The 11,144-nt window shown below is 34.4% G+C and overlaps 2 protein-coding genes across 2 annotated transcripts; both read left to right on the top strand.

The window, feature by feature from the left end:
* Positions 1–4,039: 4,039 nt before the first annotated feature.
* Positions 4,040–7,740, top strand: LOC135638178 (protein YELLOW LEAF 1, choloroplastic-like). The gene is made up of 5 exons (XM_065151173.1): positions 4,040–4,120; positions 4,969–5,030; positions 5,588–5,733; positions 7,251–7,326; positions 7,447–7,740. Exons 2-5 carry the CDS (start codon positions 4,970–4,972, stop codon positions 7,641–7,643), a joined length of 480 nt encoding a protein of 159 aa, XP_065007245.1. The 5' UTR covers positions 4,040–4,120; position 4,969; the 3' UTR covers positions 7,644–7,740.
* A 1,633-nt stretch (positions 7,741–9,373) lies between these two features.
* On the top strand, positions 9,374–11,042 carry LOC135638173 (uncharacterized). The gene is made up of 4 exons (XM_065151165.1): positions 9,374–9,651; positions 10,136–10,206; positions 10,360–10,564; positions 10,661–11,042. Exons 1-4 carry the CDS (start codon positions 9,520–9,522, stop codon positions 10,781–10,783), a joined length of 531 nt encoding a protein of 176 aa, XP_065007237.1. The 5' UTR covers positions 9,374–9,519; the 3' UTR covers positions 10,784–11,042.
* The last annotated feature ends 102 nt before the right edge of the window (positions 11,043–11,144 follow it).

Here is an 11,144-nt window from a genome sequence, read left to right as displayed (position 1 = left end):
TTTTGAAATGTCCAGTTATGCAATGTACTTTTTTTAGATTTTTTATTAAAAATATTGCTAATTTTTTTATCAAGTGTTTAGGACCTAACTAGAAGGTCAAATATAAAAAAAAAAATTGCATGAGTAGATGATATTTTTGAGGAAATTTGAAAAGTATTTGAAAATTATAAATATGCACATGAGAATCTTTAAAAAAAATAAATAAAAAATAAAAAAATACTGAAATATGTCCATCTAAATCTAATTCAAAGGTGTTATAAAATTTATTAAGATATTTTGACGAGTTCTACTATGTGATGTACTATTTTTATATATTGGTCAAAAATAATGCATCGTATATTAGTAAAAGTTTTCTAATGGTCAAATTTTTATCGCATTCTTATAACATAATTAGAAGGTCAAATATAGTGCATGATTTTTTTTAAGAAATTTGAAAAATTATTTTAAAATTATAAAATTACACACAAGAACTAAATATTATTTAAAAAATAAAAAAAATTATATATATATATATACATCGAAATTATATGGTAAAACTCCTTCGACGATCAAGCTAATATATATTCCTAAACACTTAAAGCCTGTAAATATTCATTTAGTTTGTTCTAGTAAAAACATATATAAAAAGGTCATCGATTGATTAAAAATAAGAATAATATAAGGCGTCTAAATTCGAAATTGGCCATCTAAATTCAACACGTGACTTTTGTCCTCGAGTGGCACGTGTTAGTCGTGCGGGGATTGCCGTCAAACACGTCTCATTTCTCCTCGTGGAGAATAAAATCCAAAAGCCTAGCAAAGATTATATGTATGACTACGGCACTCATACATCGATTCTTGTTGGAACAATGACGGGTTCGGATGCTAATTGGGATGGCAATAGGTTCGGATTCGAGTCGTGTTAGACCCAAACGGCTCCTATAAGACAGTAGACGAAACACACTTGCGTATGGTGGTCAAAAGAAGGGAATAGCATTCCGTCCAACTTTGAGATCCACAAATTCCATGAGATTGATGTGACCATCTATCGTTTGTTCTCTGTGAATTGGCAAACAACAAACAATTTTATGGGATTTAATTGCCCATTTTTAACCTTCTCTTCCTTTCTTTCTTTGTAGATTATAATATGTCGGCAAATATAAACTTTTAATTTTTTTTCTTGTATCTAATTTTTCTTTAATTTTTTGGAATTTCATCAAGAAACATTATATATATATATATATATATATATATATATATATATATATATATATATATATATATATATATATATACACACACAACTAATCAAGAAAAGAGTTGATTATTTTTTATGGCATCCTAAATTTTAATTTATTTTCCAACACTAATCTTCACCTTTTTATTTATCTTCCTTTAATTAGGAATTATTACAAATAAAGCACCTTAAATTTGAGTAAATTAAATATGGAGGTATTTTTTTTAAATTATCTATTATAGTATTTTTGATATGTTACAATATTTTTTTGAACGTCACAACAAAAATACTATAAGACTTACTTGAAAGCGTTGTAAATGATTTAAATATACTTATAAGCTCAATCAAACTAACTAGAAGTCTAAAATTATAATATTACAATGGTCTATGATCGATAACAATCAAAGAGGCATGATATAATCTCACTTACAATATTTTTCAATGACGTTTACAATATTTTTAGTAAATCAATAAAATATTATAAATGTTTTTAAAAAATAATATAAATGAATCAAATGAAAACACTATAACAATTGAAAACTAATAAAAAATTGAGCAAAAAAATTTGACAAGAAAATTTTGAGGGATATTTTAACCGATAGAAAAATGAGCAAAAATTTTTGATGAGAAAATTTTGAGGAATATTTCAGATACTTTTTTTTAAATTTAGAGGTATTGTTTGAGAAAATATAATAAAATATGAGATGTTCTTGAGAAACACTAAATATAAGTATTTTCTAGAAAAATAACCCTAAGAAGATATCCTAAAAAAAAAAATTATTTTCTTATTCTAATAAAGTGCTCAAGATGAACTAAACATAGCCTAGAAAGATTTTGAGGCACAAAAAAAGGAAACAAATTGTTCCTTAGAACTTGATGATATTTTCCAAACTTTGAACATGAAATTGCTCAAAGTAGGGAACCCTTTGTCAATGAACTATTCCTTCACATGGTTCAACATACTTTGATATACAGATGTACCAATAAAGTGTTGCCCAATTGGAACTTTTCTACTGTAACTTTGACCCTCTTTTTAGGACATTAATGTGGTTGGAATATTGTATGCATAGTTAACAGATCATGACATTTTCTCCAACTTTGAATTTGGTAATTCATGCATCTCTTGATCAACTTGATGCTTAGATTGAGAATTGTTCTGATAGCTACATAAGACAAATATATATATTGTTTTTCTTTGCTTTTTTTTTGACATCAAGCACTTGATAGATGCAATAATCATCCATCAATTAGGATGATAAAAAATAGCCACTATGTGCTATCTTTTTGACAGGCATCTGAATCTCTCAAACATTGAAGTTAGCGGATAATGTGAATGTTTACTTGTAACTTTTAAAAGTATAAGAATCGAGATATTAAAAATAATTAATTATATAATATAATATATAATTAACTCTAAACATATTATGTTGTATCGCATGCACCTCCAAATCAATTGGTATGAAATAACATAATGAATGTAAATTTTTTTTATAATTTATATGAGATTCAATTTAGGGATAGTTTCCATATCGTATAACCTCATCCCTTTCCAATTTAGTCTCTCACCGATAATTGATTCATTAATTATTGAGTATAAGCTATTGACTCGAAATATTTAACGGCTTCTTAATATAAATTAAATGTTTACTAATATGATAAAACTATATATAAAATACAATATGAAGCATTGATTTTTCAGAGAATGATTAGCGGTGGTTTTATTGAAGAGATTTGTAAAAGTTCAATTGAAGATAAATTCTTTTTATTGGAGTAGATTTTAACCAATGGAAAACCTCATATCCTCAACAATGAGTTTGATATCCATCTCCACAGTAGTTTAAGAATAAAATTATAATGTTAAAAGTAATGATATCACAATCATAAATATGTGAGTTAATTACATATTACATAATATTATAATTAATTATATATAGTATTTCGATCCTTACACGTTCAAAAATATTCATATATTTATTTACGAAAGTAAAATATTTATCTTTATTACTCAAACACATTCATTCTCTCTCTATTAATTTTTAATTTTATAAAATTATCTTTTTAACAGTGTATAAGAATCTCAATATTTTGCATTCATAAATATAATAATCTCAATATAATTTTTAAAAATATAAAAACTGAAATACTAAAAATAATTAATTATATAGAGTAATATATATCTAGTCATAAACATATTATATTGTCTCTTAAGCACCTAAAGATCAATTGTTATAGAACAATATAGTGCATGCAAAAAATAATACCTCAATATGTAATGGATTAATTCAAGTATCTAACACTAAACTGATGTTTAAAATTGACATGTATAGTTCATATTGTGTCCTCATCGCAAATCAATATAATTCACACGTCGTATAACCTCATTCCTTTCCAATTAAGTCTTTCATCGTACCCCTAATGGATAATTGATTCATTAATTATTGAGTATAAGCAATTGACTCAAAATATTTAACCTGTTAGAGCTACTTGATATAAATTGAATCTTTTCCTTAAGATTTAATCTTTACCAAATGACTCAAACCCAAATCAAATTGATCGATGACTTGAATATGGAATGCGATACTCAGATGCTATCTTGAAATTTTCCATCACTGTTATTTCCACCAAAAACTTAAGCTTATGTGTGGGATTATGATATGGCCAGTCATCTATCTTATTGGGCCTCGGAGCGGGCCCTACTATCTATTGCTGGGCCCATGATCGGCCTCTTGCGGCCCAGCCCAAATGATCTGTACCGGTCCAAGTGAACCGTTCACTAAGTCGGTTTCAATCTCCGTATAAGGACCGACCACGTGGTCCGCAATATGGAGCTTCTGACCTCGTCGTCTTTGCCGTCGCGCTTGGCCGCTCGACGACTCCGCGAATTCTTCCGCGAAGGAGCGCAAGGTATGCGATACCTCTTCCTCCTCTGGTTTCTCGACCCTGTGCCCTCCGTCGAGTTGGATTCCATTTTGTCTAGCTGGTTTTCCGTCATTATTCTTCGCTTCGTTTTTCTGATGCTGCCGCGATTCCTCCATCAAATTACTGCCTTTTCCCTCTCCGCTGCACGGGTTTGAATTCCGCGGTGGCATTCGAATAGTTGTCTCGGGTTTGAGACTCCTGCTGTGCTTCGGTTCTTAGGTATTCGTGATTTTAGGGGAGTTTAAGGTATGTGATCCCTCCTCTTCTTTCTCCTCCGCCAAGTTGGATTCCTTTGGTCGAGCTGGTTTTCCGTCTTTTTTCTTTGCTTCGTTTTTCTGGGGCTACGGGGATTCTTGCATCGAACTACTGCCCCCTTCTCTCTCCGCCGCTCAGGCTTGAATTCCGCGGCGGTATTCCGATTGGTATATCGAGTTTGAGACTCTTGGCGTGCTTTGGTTCTTTAGTTATTCTTGACTTTTTGGTTCGGACAAATTGGATTTTTCTTTTCTAAAAACTGAATTTGCGGTTTTGGTCATTCTCAAATGTGTTTGATCTTACACACTTGATTTTTGTGCTATTTTTTGTTTATTCATTTATGTTTTTTGTATCGAAGGAAAAGGCCTGAAACGTAGACAAATATTGGAGCTCTGTCTCTTTCTTTCTTAAGAGAGGTCACATCAAGATATACATATATTTCGTGTGGTTCATCTTAAGTTATTTTCTATTCTTCAACATTTTTTGTGGTTTTTGGTCTTTTTGCTCATAAGTTTTGTTGACTGGTTTCATCCATTATCCTTGATGAATTGATAGTTTCTTTCACTTCCAATTTTCAGCATGACCTCTCTATCAATTGTTGCTGTGCGCACGCCAATCATTACTGATGATAGATATCTTGGTATGTCATCGTATTATCTTATAGTTCTATACTGCCATGTTGATTGGTTGACGAGAAAATAAAAATGCTTATTCTGTGCTTTGGATATCTCCAGATTATCTTGCTTTTTTACTTCTATTGTTGGTTGTGCTTGATTTTTGGTATTTTGGGATAATTTACGTACAGCATTTTTTTTTTGTAGCTGTAGTTGTTGCACTTTTTAACTAATAAAGAAATCTCTCGTTTGCTTTTGTACAAAATTTATGAATTACTTATTGTTTCGGAGCATTGGATAGACTAATGTAAGAAGATATTTTTGTTGTAACATATATAATACACAAGCCAAGATTTGGTGGCTATATATTGTACTAGTCAAAGTTTTGTTTTAGTTAGGTGTTCATGTACTAGGAAAGGACCTTAACATCATTAACGGTGATCTTTAATATTCTACTGAACTTTCTTCCTCCAAAGAGGCAGTGGAGAATGTTGTCATTTATTCTGCTGGTTTCTTGTTTCTGTTTTTGAGCATCGAATTTTATAATGTCTGATGTAACCAACTCTGTGGTTATGATATGTAGGGAAAACAAGGACTTGCCTGAGAACCCAGCTTGCGAAGCCTAATCTCTCATTACCATGTATCAAGTGTCAACCATTTCAACGTAGACAATCTAAACTAGAAGCTGGGAGGCTGCTGTCTAGGTCACTAATATGTGCTGCTAGCGTGGTACATTCTCCAAACTTTGTTCACGGGTTGTCATGCAGGCATATGTGCATGATAAACTTTCATCAACTTTTTGCCTGTCATATTGAAGAAAACACAACTCAGCATTTTTTTTTCTTTTTTTGATTTACTCTGCAACTGTTGTTCGTTTTGTCCACAAGGTCCATCCTTCATATAGGCTATTGTCTGGAGTCTATGTTTGAAACATGACCTTGATTTGCTGAAAGCTAATTCAGTAAGGAAAGAAGTCCTAGGTAATAGTTTCCTTGTCACATGATGCCAATTTGTTTCACAACAATGTAAAGAGAGTAAGGTTGCTCTCTCAGTCTGTAAGTGCAACTGCTATTAACTGGTTTTAAAACTCTTTTTGAAAAGAAAAGAAGCAGTCAATTGTCCTCATATTTCAGGTAGCACTGTTGTACTTTATGAAGTGTGGTTGCCAAGTTTTGTAGAGGTTGATATCTTTTTTTGGATTTTGAAGTCTATGAATTTGCTTAGGTCAAATTTATGTTCCACTACAGAGTGTTAATCTCGGGCCCAATAAACCAGATTTTGTGACAGAGCCACGTCAAGCTCTGATATAGACCAATTTTAAATTTAGCTTGGATCTTAGCCTACTGATGCATTTCTGGTTTAGATTTCTCAGTCTTATGACATACTTCGAGGGATAAGGATAACGGTAGCATTCTCAGTCTAATCTTTCTGTATTATCATGGTTCATTTTTGTTCTTGGCATCTAGCGGTTTACCAGAAGTAGCTCTGGATGTTTTCTTCCCTTTTCCAGCTCTTCTTAGCTGTATAGTATGGGCCCTCATAAATGTTAATGGTGGTTGGTCTTTTGCACAAGTTTCATCTTTGGAATGCTGCATTATCACCATGCAGTTGTATGCATCACATCAAAGATTTTGGTTCCTACAAAAATACTTGATTTATATTTACAGCCAGAGAACACATTCTCCAATCCAACATCTAAGTTCTTCAATCCATTATAGAACACTCGAATGGCTATTCTCTGAGAATTGAATACATTCTCCAATCCGACATTTTCTCATCACCAGTTGGGAACAGTTCCATGTTGTTATGGTTGTATACCAGCTGATAGCTGCCAATTTGCCTGCTATTATCTTTGATTACAAGGATTAAAATATTGTGCAGAGTGCATGATGATCCCCATTGCAGGACTATTTTATTCATCTTTGCACCCTAATCTGTCGCTACTTAACCTATTGCTGGCTATATCTGGCCCTTTCAGTTCCGTCTTTTTTAACATAGTTTAATTGCTGAAGGTCAACTGCCAACAAGAAAAAAAGAACTTTTTTGTTTTAGAACCTATTTAAAACTAATACCTGTTAATTCAGTTGGTCTTATTCATTGTGCTTCTCTTTGGTAGCAAATGATTTTCAGACAATAAGCTTTCCCATGAATTCGAATATTGACCATGTAGAAAACTGGAATATTTGTCAGTCTCTCTGTTCTTAGTTATCTTACAGCTTCTGATTGCACTGGAATATGTGCTGCAGAACGCAAGATGTGCTGCAGAGCAGACGCAGACGGTCACACGCCAATCATCGACGATAACTATTGCTCCCATCCAAGGTAATCAACGTAAATATGTATTCCCAAGTTGTTTCAATCATTTTAGCACTAGAGAAGGACTTGACTTGTGTTTATATTTTTGTTGATAACAATTATTGGATGCTTCCATGTGGATTTCAGGGAAGGAAAAGTCACCGGAGCTTGATGATGGGGGTACAGGATTTCCACCTCGTGATGACGATGGCGGTGGAGGTGGAGGTGGCGGTGGATGGCACCACTGGTCGGGTGGTTTCTTCTTTTTTGGTCTTCTTGCATTTCTTGGCCTCCTCAAGGATCAAGAAAGTGAGGGACCTTACAGGGATAGGAGAAGAAGATGACTGATCCACCCTCATTGTTGTTATTTGTATGATAAATGATATCATGTGGGTTTGCCTTCGCTTATGAATAAAACAAATTGGCTTGCTATCTGTAAGATATGCAGAGGCAGAAATGCGATTGGATATACAGAAATTAAAGTAGTTAAAATTCATATTTCAATCTGTCACTGCACCCCTTCTCTAATGAGATGATTTGTGCTTCATAATTCCATTCTTTTTTGTTGATGGATAGACTGTAGAGATAGTAAAAGTGCATGGATGGGTCATAATTCCGTTTATTTAAAGATGGAAGGGCAGACCAGTCTTTCAATATATCAATCCATGCTAAGATCCAATATATCATAGTTCCTTTTTCTTTGGTGTTCCATATATGCTAAAGCTTGAATTCAGGGTGTGAAAAGAAGTCATATCATCTTAAGAACAAGAGGTATACCTTGGAGAATGAAGGTTGAGCAGCTATATTGGAGCTAATTATATATGTAGGATTTTTATTTTTATATTTTTTAAAATTATATTAGGATCTTTATATTTATAAAACATTTAATTTTATTTTTTCTCATATCGTTAATTTTGTTGATGAAAATATCAGACGTGTTGTCACAAAAATGATACTAAAACTACAAGAAAGATCTTTTCTATCGATTATTTCACTTCGTAATTTGACAAAAATTTTCTCTCTTTCTTGATTTTTAACTTTATAAAATTATTTTTAATATTATTTTTTACTCATGATAATCTGTGTGATATTTTGGATAATAAAATTAATGACATGAGGAACAATAAAATTAAATATTTTATTTTCATAAATATAAAGATTACAGTATAATTTTTAAAAATATAGAGATTAAAATATAAAAAATAACTAATTATATGATATAATTTAGAATAGATTCACTCGCTTTTGATGCTATATCGTAGGACAGTGGAAAACCAGAATGGATGAGGACTACTTGGAATCCTTCCTCACTATCCAACAGCTAGAGAGCCACTTTTTTCTTTTCTGGGTGTCGTCACCAACCTTTTCACCAGCATCAGGTCTCCATCATGCTCATGAGGGCCCATTCTACCCTGCATCTGTCATAGCGTGGGAGCACAAGCTCCCTAGGTTTCTGCCCATCTCTGCAGGGGAAGCAGAAAGCTGTGTGCTTCCATTATTTGCCGACTTTTAATGCTCACTACATTGGCAAGCATGACAATGTGGCCGAGTGCGTCCTCCGGGAAGTGAGGTGGTGTGGAAGAACAGTAAAAGTTCTGCCTTGGCAATGCAATGAAACAATGGGGAGAAACTGCAACCGCAAGGACGGAGGTAGTGTGATCCAACTGCAAGGACTAAGCAGGCAGCAGAAACTGCAACATCACCGCACAGTAGCCATTCATCTCCTCCCCTGTCCTCATCCTCACTCTCTCCTGTTTCGACCAGCCAAAGAACGGACTTAAGAGAATTCCCCACCCTCGAATGGAGTCCATGTGATCTCTACTCTCCACCAGTCTTTGTTCACGGTGGCCCATCTAGGCCTGGAGTCATGTGATGGAAAGGAGGCAAGGTGAGAGAAGTAGAAACCGGGAGAAGAAGGGAGAAGTCAAGAAGGGCAAGTGTTTCAGGATATGCATCACCCAGCCAAGCTTTTTCTCTCTCCTCCTCTCTCTTCCCTTCCGAGCCTCAGACAAAACCAACCCCCCCAAACTTGCCAAAATTGCCGCAACCCATATCCCATTCAATTTATGTGGGCGTATTGGTCATCATCAGACCTCGGAGAACAGGGGAAGGAACCTTTCCCTGCTTTTATTGCTCTACAATGTCATCTCTTCCTTTCATTCTAGCCGTTGCTCTCTCCTTCCCTTCCCTTCTCCTTCCTAAAGATCGGATTTTGAGACGATGGTGACGAAGAAAGGGAAGAGCTTTGCAGTGGGATTCTTCCCATCTTGCTCTCTATCGCCGGTCGGTGAAGAGGACAAGGCGCGCTTTAGGTACCAGAGCCTTCTTCTAGATTATGAAGAGTTAAGAAAGGTGAGATCTTTGGGCTTCTTTACCTCTTTGTCTTCAGATTTTCCTTGAATTAGTGGGGCTTTTTTTTTTGGGTTGCAAATTTAGTTTGTTTATGAGTATTTTTTCTCATAATGAAATAATCTTTTTTTCTCCTCCATTCTTAGATTGTGAGATCTGAAAGTAATCTTGTTGCAGAAATAATTTCTTGTCATGCTCTTTTAGACGGATCTACACTTTATTGATTTTCTTTTCCTTTTTCTTCCTTTTATGGATTGAGTTAATCTTAAGTTCTCTTCTAGTTTTCCTGCCTGTTGGATTTGTAATCTGGTGCTTCAAATTTTCCTTTTGTCTGAATGATTAGAAAGCACTCTTCTCTAAGTTTTAATCTAATGTTTGGAGAAGTCAATATAACATGGGATGTCATTCAGTAGTATGAGCTTTCTCAATCTATTGCTGCATCATGAACAACATTTACAAGATTTTGTTTTGGATTCTATTTCACCAGGAAACTGAATCAAAGAGGCAGCAGTTGCACAAGGCCAATATGAGGAAGCTAAAGCTTCGTGCCGAAGTCGAGTACTACATCTTTCCTTTATTCCATTGAATTCATTATTTCTCTTGATTTCTGGCTGACATTTAGAATTGACTTAAAAGGTCAGAGTTCATAACCCTGTATTTTTGGATGGTCTACAACCAAATAAACATTCTTGTTGATGGTGGATCATGTAGATTCTTGCAGACGAAGTATGCTTGCCTATTGAAGAATCCTTCAGGAAGAACACAATATAGACTCAAAAAGAAGAGACCACAGATTAGGCCATTCGAATCGCTTCGCAATAGTTGTTCGAGTACCGTTATCGAGTGTCAAGCTCGTCTTTCAACCGTAAGAGAAGATGATCTTCCTAGGACTTCAACAATTATAGACTTGAACCAGGTCTGCTTACAGTAGAAACAAATACAATAACTCGAATTGCTTGCATTCGAACCTAAGCAGCACTCTTGGATTCATAAATGGGTTTTCTGTTGGCAGGAAGCCGAGGAAATGGAGGAGTTTCAGGTCACTTGGGAGCCCTTAAAAGCAGATACATTGAAGAGTTGTTCCATGAATGGAGGAGATGTGGTGGCTAATGATCTGAAGCTTCCGATTTGCTGAGACATGGGAATCAGACCAGCCATACTGAATAGAGGAAAATTACATGGCACAATCAAGTAGCTCAAGGATTTAGGCTCTCCTCACTTGTATAGTGTGTCTGAAATGGATCATCCTACTGTCTTTTCTCAAAGGGAAAAGAAGGCAACTCATCTAATTTCACTTCCTACGTCGATAATGTAACTCTTAGCAATGGCGTTTGTCACTTTGAGAACGATATGTATCAATTTCCTCTTTTTCAAGAACGATACTTTTACCGATACAATAATTTTCTCGAGTTTTACGGTGTGTTGCAATCTGAGATAGATGCTATGTTGCTTGATAACAGAACATGATGAATCAATGCATTTTAACTTGTATAATC

This window comes from Musa acuminata, chromosome BXJ1-3, assembly GCF_036884655.1.
Source record: "Musa acuminata AAA Group cultivar baxijiao chromosome BXJ1-3, Cavendish_Baxijiao_AAA, whole genome shotgun sequence".
Classification (NCBI taxonomy): domain Eukaryota; kingdom Viridiplantae; phylum Streptophyta; class Magnoliopsida; order Zingiberales; family Musaceae; genus Musa; species Musa acuminata.
This window is presented reverse-complemented; position numbering and strand designations above follow the sequence as displayed.

Coding starts and splice junctions, on each gene's coding strand:
- LOC135638173 (XM_065151165.1), top strand. CDS start 9,520: ATGGTGACGAAGAAAGGGAAGAGCTTTGCAGTGGGATTCTTCCCATCT. Junction 10,207..10,359: donor AAGCTTCGTGCCGAAGTCGA/GTACTACATCTT, acceptor TGGATCATGTAG/ATTCTTGCAGACGAAGTATG. Junction 10,565..10,660: donor CAATTATAGACTTGAACCAG/GTCTGCTTACAG, acceptor TTCTGTTGGCAG/GAAGCCGAGGAAATGGAGGA.
- LOC135638178 (XM_065151173.1), top strand. CDS start 4,970: ATGACCTCTCTATCAATTGTTGCTGTGCGCACGCCAATCATTACTGAT. Junction 5,734..7,250: donor TAATATGTGCTGCTAGCGTG/GTACATTCTCCA, acceptor TATGTGCTGCAG/AACGCAAGATGTGCTGCAGA. Junction 7,327..7,446: donor AACTATTGCTCCCATCCAAG/GTAATCAACGTA, acceptor TGTGGATTTCAG/GGAAGGAAAAGTCACCGGAG.